Here is a 20,785-nt window from a genome sequence, read left to right as displayed (position 1 = left end):
ACAGATTGTAGATTAAGACTGATTATAGATTATAGACACCCGATATAGATACCCGTTATAGATTAAGACTGAGGTGTTTATATGCACACTGTTCTGAACAATGTGATTAAAAATCTGTTTTCATGCCCACTACAAGTAATCCAATCTAAAATTACTATGACAACGAGCATCATGTGAGTCCAGTCAGAGTGAGACAAGCAGCAGTGAGCAATGATTGTGTTTTCAATTATTTTAAAATGATGTCAGTCTCAGGAAAACGTACTTCACATGTACTTATTAAAGAAGGGCGAGAGGAAGACGTCGTGTTCTGAGACGCATAAGATGGACACCTGTCCCACCGCCGTCTTTTAAAGCTCAAAGCATAAACTTTGTCTCCTCTGCAGACCAGTTTCTGTTCCCGCCATGTTGAATGTTATAAACTTTCAATATGACGTGACGCACATGTGAAGAACATACTTAAACTTTCCAGTTGGGAATATCATCAGATACAGGTGTTTACATGGCTATTATTCTTCTATTTATTGGATTATTTAAAGGATTACCCACCTCGTTCAGTCAGATAGAAATTGTATTCCAAATGGATACACTGAACAACAATGGTGTGCGTGGCAGGGTTGCAAGGAGAAAGCCGCTGCTCTCCAAAAAGAACGCTCCTGCTTGTCTGCAGTTTGCTAAAGATCACATGGACAAGCCAGAAGCCTATTGGAACAATGTTTTGTGGACGGATGAGACCACAATAGATCTTCTTGGTTTAAATGAGAAGTGTTATGTTTGGAGAAAGGAAAACACTGCATTCCAGCAAAAAAACTTATCCCATCTGTAAAACATGGTGGTGGTAGTATCATAGTTTTGGCCTGTTTTACAACAGCAAATTCTAAAGGAAAATGTCAGGACATCTGTCCATAAGCTTAAACTCAAGAGAACATGGGTCATGCAGCAAAGCACACTAAGCACACAAATCATTCTACCAAAGAATAGATAAAGAAGAATAAAGTTAATGTTTTGGAATGGCCAAATCAAAGTCCTGACCTTATTCCTATAAAAATATTGTGGAAGGACCTGAAGCAAGCAGTTCATGAGAGGAAACCCATTAACATAACAGAGTTGAAGCTATTTTGAAGTCTAATATTTTTGTCTCATTTGTTTAATTTGGTTCTCTTTATCAACTATTAGGACTTGTGTGAAAATCTGATGAAGTTTTTGGTCATATTTATGCAGATTATACAGAAAATTCAAAACTTTCAAGCACCAAGTGAAGGTTTTTGCAATAAACAGTGCTGTTATCATACGTTAATACGATAAAAAGTGAAAAAAAAAAAATATATGAAATGAATGCAACATACAGCGATTGACGACCGAACATTCTTCTCCTCATTCAGTGGTCCATGGTTGCTTGGCAATAGTACCGTACTCTACAGTAACTACATTTTTTAGCGGAATACTTGTTTCTGTTGATTATTATTAATAGTAGCTTAAATTATTTTCTGAAAAATTGTATATTTTATCATATTTGTGTACCTAAGAACACCCTTTCCATGATAACATCACTGGGAACACCACTTATCACTGTAACAGAGGGCATAGAATGAATTACTCCTTTATTAAACTGATCTAACATTTGTGTATCTTCATGCAGCTACTGTGTTTGCTGAAGACATGGGTTTCAAATCTGAAGACTTGACCACTAACAGGTCGAGGGATATTTTCTCCCAGTGGCTGGATCAGAAGTGCCAGCCCAACTTCAGAAAGGTCAGTTTCTCCATTCAAATCATAAACCAGATCATCTTTAGCAGGCTGATTTCTTGCCCCGTTTCATTTGGTCAAGGGTCATTGCAGAGTTCTTAAAGCATCTCTTCTTTTACATTCATTGAGTGAGAAAGCAGCATCTTTTTTTCTTGTGGAACTACATATATTGGGCAAACTTGCAAACTTCACTTTCCTTAATGTGGACAGTTTTTCTTGCCAAAAAATGTGCAATAAAACAGAAAGTCGTTGTGGGTTTTATGGACAAATGTTTCCTAGGCTTGTCTAGGGAAAAAGTCTTGGAAAATAATAAGTGCTGGAAGAGTCATGGAATTTTCTGGACTTTTCCCCCATGAGGTTTGTCATATCATCACATTTGAAGCACTGAAGAGTCTAGATCACAAAAAGCACAGAGACCCAAAACTAATGTAATGTTGTAATGAATATGAATCTCGGATAGCTGAGGTATTAAAAAAAAAAGAAAGAAAAGTTGTTTAATATTTAAATATTAAATTAATATTTAGATAATGCAAGTCTTTTTCCTCTTGGAACAGCTGTCTATATGTTAAATTAGTGCTGGGCGGTTACGGATAAAATTCAGAAAATTTTCATAAAATTCATATTTTCAAACATCAGTGTTTTTATATTAAAGGTGATATTAAAGATTAACATTAATAAAGTTAATGAACTCTTGCTTCCTGAGTTTCCTTATTTTTATGGGTTTTAGGCAAATTAGTTAAATGTAAACCATCAAGGACTGCATACAAAGAGTAAAGTGCACGAAATTAAATGGTTCTCATCCATTAAATTTATTGCTAAAAATATCACTTAAATAGGAAATAGTATGCCAGTGTCATGTATAGCAGTATAGATGATATGTTGCCCAGCACTATGCTAAATGTTTGTCATGGAACTTTAATTTTATATCATGGAAAAGTGAAATTTCACTGTTTTAGAAGTGTACAAACCCTGATAGAAGTGTTTATTGAAGTTATTTATGGACTAATCTCCTATTCTAGTGTATAGGAGCATTTATTAGGGTTGTTTATGGACTAATATCTCCTGTGCTATTGTATAGGTGCATTTACTGTGGTTGTTTATGGGCTAATATCTCCTATTATAGTGTATAGGAGTGTTAGTTGAAGTTGTTTATTGACTAATATTTCCTATTCTAGTGTATACGAGCATATATTGAGGTTGTTTATGGACTAATATCTCCTATTCCAATGTATAGGATTATTAATTAAAGTTGTTTATGGGCTAATATCTCCTGTGCTAGTGCATTTATTGAGGTTGTTTATGGACTAATATCTCCTAGTGTATAGGAGTGTTAGTTGAAGTTGTTTATGGACTAATATCTCCTATTCTAGTGTATATGAGCATTTACTGAGGTTGTGTATGGACTAATCTCCTATTCTAGTGTATTGGAGCGTTTGTTGAAGTTGCTTAGGGACTAATATCTCCTATTGTAGTGTATAGGAGTGTTTATTGAAGTTGTTTATTGACTAATATCTCCTATTTCAATTCTAGAAAAAGCAGAGCGTTCTTAATGTAGGTCTGAAAGGGTCAAAGTTTTTTGATGGACTGCTAACGTGGGCATAAAGTCCTTGACACGTTTAGTGCGCTTAGCTCAGAGATTCGATAAAAGTAATATAACAAAGGCAAAGGCCTTTCGTCCTCCTTTTCGACAGTGTTATGATTAGCACAATCGCCATTAGCACATCTCCCCCGTGTTTATAACAGAGCCAAAACTATTAGACGTATGTGTCAGCCTCATTAAAATTCTTCATGTGGACTTTGGTGAGAAGTTCTGGAAGGATATCAATTTAATCTCAGCCATAAGAAACAAGCTCAACGAACCAATGCTACAATGAATAATTCATCACCAGCTTTCGGGAGAATACAATAGTTGATCCCAACATGCTGTTAGAGTTGGCACTATCAAAGCTGTGTGGAGATGGGAAGTGGGATTTGATGAATGTGTTTTTTATTTATTTTCTCTTGTTCACACCCAGGAAGATTAAACCGTCTGGGTAGTTGGCCAAGTTAATCAAATCACAGTCCCTTCTTAGCTTTTGGAAACCTGAAGTGGATAAGCAAATACGAAAACAATGCAACTGTCGTTGCTGAGCACTAATTTTAGGTTTAAGAGTTGAAAATACTCACTTTTATCATACACTCTAAAAAGATGGTGCTTCAAGGGTTCTTTAGCAAAGGAAATGGTTCTACATGGAACCATGAACACTCAAAGAACCCTCTGCATGATTAAAGAGATCTTTGCATTATGAAAGTGTTCTTCATATTGATGGAAAATGTGCATGAATGTGCTATAGATGGTTCTGTGTAGAACCGTTTTAAAAAGGGGTTCTATATAGCACCCAAAAGGGTTCTTCTATTGTTCCAAGCTTGACACCAAAACAATAGAAAAAGCCTTTTGGATACTATATAGAACCATCTATAGCACATTCTCAGTCTGAAGAACCATTTCATGATGCAAATAACCCTTTAATCATGCAAGGGTTCTTTGACTGTTCATGGTTCCATATAGAACCATTTTTTTAATGTGTGTGTTATTTTAAATTTTGTGATTAAATCAGGATTTCAGATTTGATTCTTTCTTTTCTTTTTCAGAATGTTTTTCCAAATGCTTCCATGTCATGTGGGCCATATGAACCCAACGCTAAGCTGCAGTTGGGCCCAGGACGAAAACATGGACTACCTGACCTCCGCTCACATGATACCATCGGTAATGTTCTCTGGACATGATTAGATTTATAGCTGACGTAAGAGCAAGTTATATAAGACATAAAAACATATGCTGAGTTGCTAGTTTATTAGCCCCACTTACAGTCATTGGCCAGTTTATTGGAAACACTTACTATACAGGAGCACTTTGCAATGCAGTGGAAAGAGACCACCACTGGACCACTGTTTTTTTGGTATCATTTGGGTGGTGGACCATTCTCAGCACAGCAGCGTCACTGTGAGGTTGTGAGCAGTCCACCGCCCAAGCAGTATCCACACAAGAGCTGCTCTGTGGTCAGAAACTAGAGCATGACTAACACAAACTGGGAGGAGTTCCTAAAGAGGTGTAATGGATAACTAGTACAATAATGGTGCAGAGGTTGTTTAATGGCACCAATTTAGTTCTAAAAAGTTTTAACTGCACATTTTTAGGAGCTATTAATTATTCAATGATGTATTATTCTGATTTTTAGATGTTAAATTAATTATTATGGTCTGTGTAGGAGCAGGACAGGAGCAGGTATAAAAAATCAAAAGCTTTGAAGTTCTGGTGTTTGTGTGAATGAAACTGATGATATTTCTTGTCCTTTTTAGGAATGATTGTGATTGGAAAGAATGGTCAGGTGGCTGCTGCAACCTCAACCAATGGAGCGACCCATAAAGTGCCTGGGTCAGTAAAACCAGCCTAAAAGAACAGCACTCACTGGACAGCACTTTAGACACAGTTAACTAGAGATCTATGATGATACATCTCGGTATCAGCATTTATTTCTGGATTTGTAATCCATAAATTAGTATTATATTTCTCTGTAATGCTGATCCAGATGGATCTAGTCCCAATTAACTACACTCTTAAAAAAACATAGTTCTTCAGGTTTTCTTTATTAAATCTATATAGAACCATTAACACTTACAGAACCCTTTGCATGATTAAAGGGTTCTTTGCATCATGAGAGGGCTCTTCGGATTGATGGATAATGTGTCTGAATGTGCTATAGATGGTTCTATATAGAACCTTTTTGAAAAGGATTCTATATAGAACCGAAAAGGGTTCTTCTGTTGTTATAAGCTTGACACTATAACCATAGAAGAACTCTTTTGTGTGCTGTATAGAACCATTTTCAAAAAGGTTCTATATAGAACCATCTACAGTACATACTCCGTCAGTGAGAAGAACACTTTCATGTTGCAAAGAACCCTTTAATCATGCAAAGGGTTCTTTCAGTCTTCATGGTTCTATATAGAACCACTTTTTATGTGTATACATATAACTCACAGATAGGCCTGTGCCAGTGATGGTCAATGGAGTCACAATGGTAACAGCCCCCAATGGCAGCTCATTTACTGCTTAAAAAAAGTTGCTTTGTGCAAATATTGTGCACAATATTCCCACACAAAGTTTAAGCATTGCGTGATGTGATATCCTACATTATTGCCATATCTGTTGTACCAATACAGACGAGGTGAGAGTTCTGTAAAAACGGTTGTTGAGCTGCGCTAGTTGAACATGCTCTGTGCAGCAGACTGATTTCATGTCTGTACAGAAAGCTGCCTCTTTGGTACTGTGCACATTTTAGGATCCTCAGACCACAGCGTCATGTTTCAGACTGAAAAACATGGGTAAAATCATGTCTCAGCTCTCGTTCATCAGGCCATTTCACATGGCCTCAGGAGGAGAGAGGAAGGCAAAGGACTCAACAAAGCGGCCACAAACTGTCAGACAGTGAAGTCAGTGTGACGTTCACAACTAAATTCAGTATAGTTCTGTGACCAATATACTACAACCACAGCTTTTACTGAACTGTTAGGGACCATCATGGATGTAAAAATATCCTCCGTCCCCCTTACTGGCACAGGTCTACACACTGATCAAGAAGACCATAAAGTAAAGGTGATGGATGACGCGATTATCTCAGTGGTGAAAGCTTTTTACTGCTCTAGCTGAGTTAATTTATTTGCAGTCAGAGCTGCTGTAAGAGGAGTGTGTGCTTCTCTCTGTAGGCGAGTGGGGGATTCTCCAGTGGCTGGTGCGGGGGCGTATGCAGATAGCTCAGCAGGTGGCGCTGCTGCAACCGGCCAAGGAGACATCATGATGCGTTTCCTCCCGAGGTAACCACTACATTAAAGTGATAATTTGGTGAAAAATCAAATGTACTTACTTTTGTCCTCTTTATCCCAAATGGAAACAGCTGTGATATGTTTGGTGTCAAGTTGTCTTATTTAGTTTTGCACTGGAGTTGCAAGGCTAAAGTTGCTAACAAGTAATACATACTTATACCCCACCAATTAGTGTCATGCAAACTGCATGCTTCAAATATTTTTATAGATAAGTGCATTATACAATGTCAGAAACCACATAACACAGTTAAAGGCAAATTTGTGGCTAACTGGTAGGTTGTAAGTCTGTAAGGCTAATTAGTAGGGTATAAGTCTCCATTACTTCTTAGCTACATTAGCCTTGTAGCTTTAGTGCTAAAACTAAAGAAACTTCAGACACAAAACATTTGCCTTAAGGTGAGTCATGATAACTCCACTGAAACTCAAACTCAACAAATTACCAGCCTCCACTCTCAGTAATTGCTGTCCAAAAGCATCCAGACAGCTCTTCTAATCGATAACCTCCATAGAAAAGCACTGACCAGTAGAATGGGATGCTCTGGAGCAGCTGTAAATGAGTCTAAGATCACCATGCCCAATGCCAAGCATGAGCTAGAGAGGTATAAAGACCCCTAGCATTGGGCTGTGGAGCAGTGGAACTGTTCTCTGGAGTGATGGAGCTCCATCCAACACCTTTGGGATGAGTTGGAGTGATCCAGAACTGACCATCCAACATCAGTACCTACCTCACTGATGCTCAATCAAATCCTCACAGCAGTGTTCCAACATGTAGTGTAAAGCCTTCCCAGAAGAGTAGAGGCTGTTACTGCAGCAAAGGGGGACAAACTCACTATTAATACCCTTAATATAAGAAGAAACACTGGTTTTCTAAACCTGCTGTTATTATTTGTAGTTTTTTAGCTGTGGAGCTGATGAGAAGCGGGGCTGACCCCTCTACTGCCTGTAAGACAGCCATCTCTAGGATCAAAAAGCACCACCCAGACTTCTTTGGGGCACTCATCTGTGCCAACACAACCGGGGGATATGGTGAGTTAGAACACATTCGTAGTGTTTAAAGGGACAGTTCTATTATTCTATTGACTTCATAATAATTTACTTCAGCATCATTTGTCATGTATTGAAATTGTTTAGGTTATTAAAGCAGTTTGCTTGCTTTTCACATTACAGCACTGAAAATAATCCAAAATATTTCTTTATACATTTGAAGGTGCTGCTTGCAACAGAAGTCCTGGGTTCAGCAAGTTCCATTTTATGGTGTCCAACTCGCAGACCAACAAACCTGTCCAGAAGACGGTGTACTGCATTTAGTCCTAATCACTCCATATATCTGCACTAAAGAAAATGTGATTGTGAATAATAATTGGCTGTATGTCCAGGTACAGGGAAGTGCATTCATAATAGATTATTGTATTGTTTTTATTACTGCAGTATACATTTTTACAAGTATTTGGGCACGTGTTAAAATAAACTAATATTTTTCCAAACTCAACTGGATATTGTCTTTGTTTGACAATCAATGCACAAAGTTTGCCCAGAAAGATTTGTTCCACCAGAAAGTGATGCTAACACTCCCAGGTCAAATTAGATGTTTTGACGATTTTCTCAAAAATAATTTTAAACACATCCCCTACAGAGAACACATTTTGTTGAAAATGGTAGTGCATGGTTTCTGTATTTGCTGAGCTTAACGTATTTGGGGGAAAAAGTGCCAGAAGTTTTGCACGGTCCACATTTTATTTATTAATTTTTTTATTGTACATTAAATGTGGAGAAATGTGTTCTCTATAGAGGATGTGTCTTATTTCCACTTAGAAAGTCAATTTATTTTCACTTAGAAAATCAACAAAATATGCAGTTTGACCAGGGACACTCAATCTTTTGCAAATGGCTACATTTATATACCATATATAGCTTATAACATGATAAAAAATTTAATATTTGAAGTATTTCTGTAACAAGATATAGTGTAATATTGTAAAATACATAAACCCTACCTAAATTCTACGTAAAGTTTACTTTGTTTTGTCTTTGTGGTCCTCAAGGTTGGGCCGTTACTGCAGGAGTACATCAGAATTACTAATAACTCTATGTTAACATATTTAAAAGACATTCAAAAATGACGGCAACAACATATGTTTAGGATGTGCATGATTTAGATGGGTTTGACCGGTTTAGGGTCCAAGCAGACCGTTGGGCTCAGGGCTGTTTTAAACCCACTGGAAGAAGTCACACTGCTGACCCTGTTTGAGTGGACACGTGTAAAAGTTTCGGCCGTTGTTGGGTCCCAGTTTCAGAACGGTCCTCATCAAGGTGCGTTTGGCGTGGTGACACAGAGGGAAGTGCAGATCTGCCCACTGATACAAAAACACAATTATAGAATTACAGTAAAACATCAAGACCTGATTGAGCTCATCGATCCTTCATTATGTTAAATGTAGCAAAATGCTAACAAATCCATGCAATGGTTGGATTCAGAAACAAGAAAATTGTTTTGTTTTACTGTTTTTACTGTTTATGTTTATTTGTGTTTATTCTAAAGATATACAATGTTTTTACTGGCAAAATCACACTGCTTAAAAAATAGTGTTAAACTATTTTCTTGGCTGGACTGAGACTTTAGCACAGTTTACAATTTTACAATTTAGATCAAAGTATTTCAATCTACACTGTATAAGTTATTATTAAATAATACAACAGCAATTATTGTAAGTAATTCCAAACTTCTAAACGTGAGTGTATATTAAAACTACAGCTCAAACATTTGGAATCAACGTTTTCAATAATATATCATTAAGTTATTTAGTCATTAAATTTATACTGTATAACATGTATACTGTATATAAAGTAAATCTAAACATTTGCATGGTGGTGTGTTTGTACTATGAAGCATAACAGATTTTAATATATATTAATTTTAAGTACTGATGTGCTATATTTTCACCTCAAAGAAGTCACACTGGGATCCTCTGGGTAAGGAGCAGGTGTAGAACTGCCTGCCTTTGTTCGCTCCCGCTTTATTAACCACTCTCAGGACGGTGGACCGGCGATGGGTGGCGCAGCAGGGGGTTGTGGGTGAAGATGGCAGTTGGTTCTGTGTGCCACTGCTGGAACAGAGAGAAGAACACAGTGAATGTACAAAGAAGAAACCAATTCTCGTTTTCCTCTTTCCGCTTTTCCTATATCTTCTTCACCATACCATTGTCAGATTGCGCCGCCAAGTCATCACCCATAAACAGTAGTGTTGTGGCGGGGTGATTTCACAAAGCAGGACGGAGTTTTCCCAGCTAATATTTTAAAGCCACAAATATTGCCTGAGCACCAGCTGTTAACCTAAAGACAGAGGAGCCTCTCAGTTGAGATTATTATGGCACCTCTCTCCAACCAGATATCTGATTAGTAGGAAGTGGGGCCAAAAAAGTGCTGCACTAAATCCAATGAAGCAGCACTAATTATGCTCTTTGGGAAGTTGGGCAGTGTTTTTAAGGACTGACAATATCCACAATATGCTCAGGAAAGCATATTGTGATGTAACTTACCACAATAATGATAAATATTGTCATAGTGCCCTCCAAGAACCTGTTTCAATATCACAGAGAAGCTGCTTAAATCAAGAAAAACAAGCTTGTGTTTCTGGTCAGAAGCTTGCAAACCTGGTTTGGTAAAATCACACTTTTGCAGTCCATCAAGACTCTTGCTAGAGTGGTTAGAGCATAATGTGTTACGGTAGCCTGCTACTGTTATTCTGCTGAGCTTTATTAAACATTTAGTTTTTAACAAATTTGATGGACCCATAGTGTCAGTCAGTCGTGCCCTTGTTCAAATTTTGTGAGAGAAGGCATTCTGTGTGTAAGGCTGCAGCACGGCTTCTTCACTTTAATGAGCGTGACAAAATAATAATAATAAAAAAAAAAAAAGCCTCACGCTGCTAAATGTTCTGAAGCCTTCCAAAATATCAGGTCTGATATACAACATGAGTTACACATTAAAAAAGGGTTTTTTTTGTGCATCATAACGCAGCAAACAATGTGTTTTCTGACAAATAAACAAATTTGATGGCCATCCCTGTTGAATTCCGGCAATTCTTGATACTTTTGGTAGTCGGCTCAAGCCTAACAACTCTGGATTTCAGAAGAGTCAGGCAGAGAAAACATGTTAGTTTCAGAGTCTGACTAGAATTCTTTGTGAATACTGGGCACTGAATGTCAATGTTAAATTATTTTTACCCTGAGGAACGCTGGTTGTCTCCTCCAGGAAGGTGTCCTCCTTCTGTTTTTCTTCTCTTGCTGGGCTGGCTGGGAGATCCAGGAGAGGTTTGTATAGGCTGCGTCCCAATCCCAGCACTGCGTCTGCTGTTCTGGAGCTCAAGCTGGGTCCCTGCCGGAGGATTCTTCAGAGCTGCAGCAGGTTTTCGGTTGAGGTCGGTCAGGATCAGAGTGGTGTGTCCGAAAGCAGCCCTGCGGTTCAGTTTCAGGTCTGGCTGGGGGCTGGAGAAGCTGTTGCAGGGGTAGCGGATCAGAGCGCTGGGCAACTGTGGCCGCTGTGCTGCATCTCTAGAAACTAAATGAGAGGGAGGGAAAGTAGAGTGTCTGTCAAATTTGTGGTTCTGTTAAAGCAGGGGTGTCCAGTTTGTGTCCAGCACAGTTTGGTGATTTTCCTGCTAAATGCTCAAACATGTCTGTTAACACTAAACCTGGTAATTATACTACAACCACTGGTCAACAAAGTCTATTCCAGATTACAGAAAAAAGTCCAAAATCCCCTTATAATATATTCCAGGTGCTCTATAATGTTCATATGATCCACACAGTCATTCTGACAGACTGTAATACACTACAAGAAGTGTAGGGGGCAATATGGCTTCTATTGTTTCATTTAAAAAAAGCGCTCTATAATGCTCCATGATCCATATATCAATGGGGTTCAAAGAAAAACAAGTATCTTCAAAATGGTAACTTTACAGGAGAGAGCAAAAATGTTCTTAACTTTTAAGTTTTAAGTTACGGTAAAAAGATTTTATTCCAAGCAATTTTGAAGCATTTCTGAAACTAAAATTGCAAAAAAATGGAGATACTTTTTATTTTTATTTTTTTACAGAGACGATATAATCATTGGACCTCATTCACCAATTCTTAATAAGAATTTTTCCCACATATACAGTTTTCACAAAGATTCTGACATTCAGTGTTTTCTTATTTGAGATTTATTCTTAGGTAAGAACAGAATCTACACACTCAAGAGCACAAAGGTGTGAACAATTCTGCGGTTTAAGAAGATACGTCGGAAGACAGTAGTGAATGAGGCCCATTCAACCGCACAGTTATCGCGACAGTCGTTAAGAGTTTGTATGTGTGTGCTTGATTAGTTGGTGATGGTCTGTTTGTATGACCAATACTTTAGAGCTATATTTTTATTACATACATTTTTAAATTAACTATATATTAGAATGATTGTTCAAAATTAGAGAAGAAGCAAAAAACTATCCTGAAAAATCATAGCCTGTAAAAGAACAAAAAAACATCGCTTGCATTATATCGGCACTCATTTAAATGACCGCGATATTCGATAATATCAACTCACTCTCAGGCCGAGGGCTCAGACAGGCCTCACAGGATTTGCTGACTGGTCGGTTAATCAAAGTGCAAAGGTCACATGTCCACTCTTCCTCCTCCCTCGTGGCAACGTGATCACTGCTGCTCTCGTCTTCCTGACTCGTCCATTCCAGCAAAGTGTTCATACTGGGCAGCTTACTGTTCCAGCATAAAAGGGGGGAGAGAAGAACGTAAACACTGATGTAGTGTGCTTATTTCGGAATGTACAAGAAGTTTGTGTTGGTGCAGGTGACAATATAAATAAATAAATAAAAAGATCTACAGTAGGGGTGCTCAGATCATGATTTTTGTCCAATATTACTAGAGCTCTGTAGAATTAAAACACATAAAATACTGAAAATTCTGATTCTGACCTCAGAGTAACAAATCATATCAGTTGTTTAGGTGTCATTTAAATGTGTTCAAAAATGTAAGAGTGCATCTGACCTGATGTCGAGCTCAGTTGGATCTTCAGTCTGACAACGCTGGCAGAAATACGTCATCCTGTTGTTGTCTCCGAGGCGACATAAGGTGATCGTTCCACTGCACTGACCACAGTTGGAGCGTCTGTACACTTTATAGTGCTGATTCAGTGAAGAGCCCCTCTTACGGCACTGACCGGATCAGAGACACAGAGAAAAAAACATCACACATGCCAATCAAAAATTTGGCCTTGTAATTTGAATTTGAAAATTAAAATTAATAGCTAGAAATGCAATCAAACAAGTATTGTTAACTACTGTTAAAAGCACATATTGAAACTCAAACACCTGATAGGTTTGAGTGATGATATCACAACAAGGGGATTAAATGGGTGGGGCTTGGCTTTACTACCAAGCTAGCACTGTCACTAATATTGGCACAAATATTTACACGTGATGCTGCTTTGCTCTAAATCACCAACTCTGGCCCTTGAGTAGCTCATATCCTGCCCTACACGCCTTTCATCTCAGGAAGGGCTTATTAATGAGCTGATTAGTGAGACTAGGTGTGGGGTAGAGCTAATAAAATTGCCTAATAAATTAACTTGCCTAAGACGACCAGGTTTTGGAGCCACTGCTTTAAATAAACTAACTTAGGCCAAATCCCATTCCTTATTTTTACCCCTACCCCTTGTTTTCGAGTGTCAACAAGGTGGTTACAAGGTGGTTGAAATCTTCCTCTACAAAACGGAACAACCCTCAAATGAAAAAGAACATTACTTCATTTACAAGCTACTAGCAGTGCTCTGTAGGCAACCCTGCCAGTCTGCAGTGACTGCAGAGGAGTTCAGCAACCTGACTGCTGGGCTTTAGTTAAATTTGAGAATCATATGCTTTCAAAGAGGGGGGATACGATAATTATTCATTATCACCCACCCCTAATTCTTTGGTCATATGAAGCTGAAGTCAGCTTTTCACCAGTTTCTCATTTGAATTTTCTCATTCCACCGTAAATGGTGCAGCATTTGACACCTGAGGCACCAGAATGAAACTGCTGGACCATTTAAGGTGGAACAGGACATTTAGATAGCTAGCTACTGAGACGTTAGCATACTACAAGAGATTTTTTATGCTTGTTATAAAGAAAAGGACCATAATACATTGAAGAGACATTAAACTAAAGTTGATTATTGTATTTTTTCAACTGAGAAAATACTCACATTTGTGGGTTTCTTTGCTCACTTGCGCAGCGATCTTTCCGGTTTTTCTTTTTTTCTCATAACACTCCATTTGGAGTTTACCTCTGAAAAACCTCCATTTGGAAGGCCACGTAGCCCTAACCATTTGCTCTACCCCTCCATCTCAAAAAAAAACATTGGGACACCTTACCCCTAGGCATGAACATGAAAAATGGAGGGTTAAAGGCTAAGTGGTAGGGGCAAAGGGTGAAATGGGATTGGTCTTTAAAGGAATGATTCAAATGTACAAAATTACCCCTCCACCCGTTTTACCTCGTACATAGATATGTTTGGTCTTTGAAGTTTGCGTCTTTAGTTTTGTACTGCTAGTATAATGTATTATTTATTAGCATTGGAGCTCCAGTGCAAAACTACAGAAGCAAACTTCAGACACCAAACATGTCTTGGCTGACTGACTGCATGTGGGATAAGTGGCAATACTGTACAAATATGACTTCTCACCAAACTGTTCCTTTAATAAGTCCAAATAGTTGAGTTGGCGCAGAGAAAACACTAAACTCTCGTTCTCTTTAGTGCTCCAGTATTGCCCCAGTACCTGATAAAAGAGTATGGTGAAGTCTCGCGTCATTTTCACCAAATGCTTGACCTGCTCATTCGTCAGCTGATTCACCTGCAAAAGAGACAAGAATTTACACACTCACAAGGAAAATCAATCAAAACATCTAATTTGGTTTCCACTTTTAACCCAAATGTAGTTGATCAGCTGAGACGTGTCTGAAGTTTGCTTCTTTAGTTTTAGCAGTGAAGCTACAAGGATAATGTAGCTAAAAAGTGATGGAAGCTTATACCCCACCAATTAGCATGGTGCTAACTGCATACCTAATTACCACACTGTTGCCTTAAACCGTGCGGAGTTGTTCAGTATCTCTAATAGACTTAATTATGTGGTTTCTGACACTGTATGACTCATTGTTATCTATACACATGGACTAAATTACATTAGCGCAGCTAAAAGCAGTAGCGGCCATCTGTCAAAAACCACGAGGACGGTTTGAGGTGAGTGTAATGATTTAAGCATGCAGTTATCACCATGCTAAGTGATACAATATGATAATGGTATAAGCTACCATTGGCTACATTATCCTCACAGCTCTTGCGCAAAACCAGAAGTAATCTTTAGACAATACGCGTTCTGGCTGATCAATTACATTTGGAGTAGAGGGGGATGTTTGTGTAAATCTGTGTGAATTTGATTTTGACTTTTGGACTACAAGTGTAGTCCAAACAACATCTGTTATTTAAGGCTGGGCTCATGTACATTAACATAGAGCCAGGAGTGACTGTGCTCCTCGCAGTGACGGTCACCTTGACAGCAGGGTTGAGGCCGCTGTTGAAGAGCGCTTCGTTTTTGATGATGTTCCCAACACCGGGCAGGACAGCCTGATCCAGCAGGACGTCACACAACATTCGACCACTCTCCATACACACCGCCTCCACTGCACGGGACACGCTGAAGATTGGAGAACAAACGTCCAAACTTGCCTTGACTCGAACCTTCTCTTCACAGTCCTCAGACAGCCTGCGCGACAGACGCACACAAAACCTCATTCTTTATTTACACGCACAGCTTTAAATACATTATAAAAGGAACTGCATGTTGTCCAATGGATTAGTCATCCAGTCATACACACGAGTAACAGTGTCAACAGTGAAACAAAACATCTTTTTGTCACAATGTGGAGACGTCCTATTGTTGAGCAGCATATACCACACTTTGCAAGTTGTTTTACTTTTTGTCCACAGCCAAGGCTTCGCGTTTGTTTTGATTTAAAGCTAAATTAGTTCAGTCTTTATCTAACTGACTGTACGCTTCATCAGATCAGTGGTTAGCATCATATTTTTCTGATTAGAATGGTCTCATCTTCTTCTGGCATCCAAATAGCTTTAAATCATGCTAATGATATTTATATGTACTGCTAGGGCTGAAAGATTAATTGTTTTTATATCGAAATCGCAATTTAAGTGAGTGCAATTTTCAAATCACAAGAGCTGTAATTTTTTTAATTATAGCCTACAATATCAAAAACACTGTCTTAAGTTTTAAGCGAGGTAATTAACATAATAGCACAAAGCTTGAGAACTGCCTGTGGATAAGTTGGACCAATCAGAGGTAACCAAACCTCTGCGTGTTGTGACATCACAACTACAACTCACTGGTAGTTTGCCGCACCAGGCAAGGCAAGGCAAGGCAAGTTTATTTATATAGCACCTTGCGCTGCAGTCATTCTAAGTGCTTTTCAAATGATGAAAGACAAACATAATTTAAATTATAAGAGAAGAATAATCAATCAAATCAAATCAATCATTCAATCAAAATAAAAAGATATATATAAATAACAAAGTGCCCTTACAGGAGAAACTATGTTCAGGCCTTAACCTTAATTTGTAGCAAATAATCGCAGTTGCAATATTAGTTAAAAAAAAAAACAAAATCAGTGTGTTCCTGAGAAAGGTCCTAAGAAAAAGTCTACGTCAGATTCATGACGTGTTCTTCAACCGTAGAACACTTTAAAATAAGGCTACTTTTTAAAGCAGTTTATGAATGGTTTAAAATTAATGGTTTAATGGTTATTAATTAGGTCATAAACAGCTTAAAAACCATTTATGAACAATTATAACACATTATTAAGGGTAAAAGTGAGCTGAACGTGAATATCTGATGAGGTTGACGGGTTTAATGCTGACTAATGGTGAAGACAAAGCAAGATAAGCAGACAGCAAGATCTGCAGTTTAACTACACACTTAAAAATGATGGCTCTTCAAGTAAAGAAAATGGTTCTATATAGGACCAAGAACACTCAAAGAACCCTTTGCATGATTAAAGGGTTCTTTGCATGGTATAATGGTTCTTCATGTTGATGAAGAATGTCCTGTAGATGGTTCTATATAGAACCTTTTTGAAAAGGTTTCTATGTAGCACCAAAAGTGGTTCTTCTATTGTTACAATGTCAGGCTTGTTACAAAAGAAGAACCCTTTTTGTTGACCTTTTCAAAAAGACATCCACAAACGTCCACAACACATTCTCCATCAATCTTTCATGATGAAAAAATCCTTTAAACATGCAAAGGGGTTTCTATATAGAGCCATGTCCTTTACTAAACAACCCTTAAAGAACCATCGTTCTTAAGTGTGTATGTAAATGATTGCGGGTTCACTAATAGGTAAATAACAGGTCAGTGGTGCCTTTTTTATTTGTGTATTGTAACTGATTATTAATGATTCTAAAGGTGTTTATGGCCTATTAATAACCATTAATAAAGTCATATTAAAGCATTTAGAAACCCTTTATAGGGGTAGTCTTATTCTGAAGTGCCACGTACCAAAATTCCCAAATAAGAAAACATTGGTGAATGTCAGAATCATCACGAAAACTGCATAGGTGGGTTTTAAGAAGAATTTTTTTCTTAAGAATGATTTGTGAATTTATTTTGATATTGGTTTGTTGGTTTTGAGCTTCTAACTACTACATTCTCCCATAAAAATGTCAGCTAGTAGCCTAAATACCTGTCAGTCTGATCCTATTTACTTCACATTGAAGCAAAATGAGGAATTCCTACCGGATTTCCACAGTGGAGTCAAAGAAGCAGATTGTGTCTTTGGTCAGGTGGATGAGAAAGGTGGGAGAATGTCCTCTGCCATCCCGCATTTCAGCCAGGTTTATTCGCATCGACCCGTTCATGCCAAAGTGCAGCCTGTCCCAGAGAAACACTCCAATTAAGAAATGAAATATTCTTTTGTAATATTCTGCACATTTACAGGAAAAACTGCAGCGATTTCCAACCTAATATCTGCTGTAAATAGATATCCGGTTGAAAAACGCTGGAGTACTCTAGGAATGGTGTCGAGCCTTATGCTAAAGCAGGCCTGTAATTAAGCTCTCTTTTAACCAGAGGGCTAACATTAGTACGCTAATTTATGAAACAATTCCCGGTAAAAGATCTCTTTGTCCCCGATTCATATTATCTCTCCAGAATTACAGCTCAGGTTTATACTGTCTGTATCTGAAAGTGTGATCATAATTAGATGGCACTGAAACTCAATTACAGTCCCATATTTACTGCCACCTATATCATCTGAAACATCCAAAACATTTTGGCTCTCACTTTCATTGGTTTGATTTATAAGCAGAGCACGCAATGAAATCATGAGAAATCAAAAGGGTTTTAAGTGAGGCCAATCTGCTTCATTATTAAAGTTTAATGCCACTATCATTCTCAAAGTGTAGATGACATAGCTGTGGATCAGAAGGATCACTCTGGGAAGATAGTCAAGCTACTTTATTACTTTATTTATATAAAAAGCACAATACACACTAATATCATTATTTTATTATGTATCAGATTCAGCCCAGTGGCTTATTTCTATCAGAGCAATATTTAAAAACATGAACAGCATAGCAAATCCACCATACATATCACACTATTTAAAACAAATGTTACACAAAACAAATAATATGAATATTAAATATTACATATTAAATATTACATTGTCACTTTGGGTTATACTTGCATCATGACATTAAAAAACAGAGTACAGTTTTAAGGAGAGGTTTGGGTAAGTAAGGGCAATAAAGTCGTTTACAAAAGTTTGAACATCCTTGGGTCAAATTACATGCTTTGTTGATTTTCTAAGTGAAAATAAGTTAACGCATCCACTACAGAGAACTTAAATATGACATTTTTTCTGCTTTCTGCTCCAAGGAGTTTAACAGTAAAGGCTTTTTGTCGGTGCAGAATTTCAACATTTTTTTTTTTTTTCAATTTAGACATTTCCAATTTCACCCACCCACTAGTTAGGACTCCCCCAATCACACCATACCACCAGTGAAGCACCACTGTATCTTTTCAAACTACTGCTAACACCACGTCGTTGGACAGGTGAACACGCTCGGAGAAGAACGCTAACCGTCAGTTACATCAACTAACAGACGCCTGCGCTGGCTAGCATCACACTGAGTGATGGGGGGCACTGGGGGGGTGGCGGGGGGCAATTGTGCTCTCTTGGACTCCTGGCCACAGATAGCTGTAGCATCACCAAGAATCGAACTCGCAATCTCCTGATGATAGGGCTATAAGGCCAAACGCTTAAACGGTTGCGCACATTTTACATTTTATTTCCAATTTTGCAAACAAAATATATCAGCAAATAAACAGTAATTGTGGAAGAAGTGTGTTCTCTGTAGAGGATGTGTACATATTTACTGTTTATACATATATATACACACATACATACATATATATATATATATATATATATATATATATACATACATATATATATACACATACATATATATACATAGATACATACATATATATATATATATATATATACATATATATATATATATATATATATATACACACACACACATATATATATACACACATATATATATACACACACACACACAGCTTTTGTGACACTGTTAAAACAGTTAAATCAAAATGTGCTGCTTTTTCCATATGTGAGTAGTTTCTTATTAAAATGTATGGACCCTTTAAAGAACCACGGAATAGTGACTTGCCTTAAAGCTCTGGGGCCAAAATACATGAACAGCTCTTTGCCCAGCGTCTGCACTCCGGTGTACGTGCATCCAGTGATGCACTGCACAGAGGGACCAACGCCATCATTTCTCTGCAATGAGATTTAAAACAAAGTTTGTCTTAATACATGCAAATGAAAACATCTCTACTGTGATGCTTATTTACTTTTTTAGGCCAAACATTTCACATCCGGCTACTTTTTCCAACCTGTGTCACTATTGGACTGAGAATAGTCCACCAACCAAAAACATCCAGCCAACAGTGTCCTGTGACCACTGATGAAGGACTAGAGAATGACCAACACAAACTGTGCAGCAGCAGATGAGCTATCGTCTCTGACTTTACATCTACAAGGTGGACTGACAAGGTAGTGTCTAACAGAGTGGACATAGTGTTTAAAACCTCCAGCAGCACTGCTGTGTCTGATCCACTCATCATGCAAAGAAACATTTAAGCATGAAAAAGCATGGAAGTGTGTAGTATGCCGTTTGGAAAACAGTCTGTTTCCATTATTTCCATCATTCACTTAATTATAACACACCACCATATAAGCTACCTGGATAATCTTCACCTCCCTGAAAGGACTCTGGCAGTGACCTCTGACTCTGGATGGGGGGGGAGGGGCAATCTGTGCATGCAAGATGTGAAGGAGCGGTGTTTGCCCTGACATGTCTACTTAATGTTAATTCAGCCTTACCTCAAGCCTGTTACAGACTCAACTGAATATCGCTACATACCTCCCGATAAGCTGAATTAGGCCTTTAAAATATACATTTCAATGCTGGTAGCATTTTTGATAAGGTGATTTAGACGAAGTTTCCTATCTGCAGTTTTATACAGAGAACCACCTACAAATAAGCGCTACAGCGGGACATTTGAACATTTTGACATTGACGTTTTGAAGGTAGCAGCACACCTGAGCTAGACCAGGTTAATGAGCATTTACAGTTCCAGCACATATAACACAACAGCACATGTCTTCTTACACTGAGTGAGCAGATACAGACACAGACAGGAGGCTTTGGTTGGCTTCCTACTCGCCAGCTCCTTGCTCGAGTTCTCCCGTTCCACCTTAAAAGGTGCAGCTGTTACATTCTGCCGCCACGGGAAATTCAAACTAGCAGCTGGCGAACAGAAAACTGACCTCAGCTTCGTGATACAGATTCAAGCAGGAACCAGAGCAGAGGAGAACGTTCTCCTGCCGGTTCCTGCAGTAGAGAGATTAAAGCAGAGCACCGCTGCTCAGTCTCAGACACTCACAGCTGCAGAAGCGCCGCTCACTTTTACCACCTTCTGTCCTTTTTGGACTTTCGCGCGGATTCTCTCTCCGTTCAGGGTGCATCCGGGTCCTTCCACCATCGC

General features: G+C 38.3%; 2 protein-coding genes across 3 annotated transcripts in view; one reads left to right on the top strand and one right to left on the bottom strand.

Annotated features, from left to right (window-relative positions):
* Positions 1-8,095, top strand: part of aga (aspartylglucosaminidase) — a 16,211-nt gene extending 8,116 nt beyond the window's left edge. The window contains exons 4-9 of the mRNA XM_036569288.1: positions 1,637-1,749; positions 4,375-4,489; positions 5,083-5,158; positions 6,490-6,597; positions 7,499-7,632; positions 7,814-8,095. Of these exons, the coding sequence (XP_036425181.1) occupies positions 1,637-1,749; positions 4,375-4,489; positions 5,083-5,158; positions 6,490-6,597; positions 7,499-7,632; positions 7,814-7,914 (647 nt within the window). The 3' untranslated portion in view covers positions 7,915-8,095. The remainder of the gene's footprint in view (positions 1-1,636; positions 1,750-4,374; positions 4,490-5,082; positions 5,159-6,489; positions 6,598-7,498; positions 7,633-7,813) is intronic.
* On the bottom strand, positions 8,004-20,785 carry neil3 (nei-like DNA glycosylase 3). 2 transcript variants are annotated; one of them, XM_036569285.1, is made up of 10 exons: positions 20,684-20,785; positions 19,405-19,514; positions 17,435-17,569; positions 15,181-15,394; positions 14,411-14,485; positions 12,642-12,808; positions 12,184-12,353; positions 10,830-11,163; positions 9,548-9,710; positions 8,004-8,960 (listed from the first exon to the last, which is right to left on the bottom strand). In XM_036569285.1, the coding sequence occupies exons 1-10, from the start codon at positions 20,780-20,782 to the stop codon at positions 8,814-8,816; spliced, it is 1,614 nt and encodes a 537-aa protein (XP_036425178.1). In that variant the 5' UTR covers positions 20,783-20,785; the 3' UTR covers positions 8,004-8,813. The 2 variants fall into 2 exon arrangements, with proteins under 2 accessions (XP_036425178.1, XP_036425179.1); XM_036569286.1 differs by having other exon boundaries at positions 9,548-9,707.

The sequence above is a fragment of the Colossoma macropomum genome, unplaced genomic scaffold, assembly GCF_904425465.1.
Source record: "Colossoma macropomum unplaced genomic scaffold, Colossoma_macropomum, whole genome shotgun sequence".
Lineage (NCBI taxonomy): Eukaryota > Metazoa > Chordata > Actinopteri > Characiformes > Serrasalmidae > Colossoma > Colossoma macropomum.
Note: the sequence above shows the minus strand (reverse complement) of the source record. Positions and strands in the feature narration are given on the sequence as shown.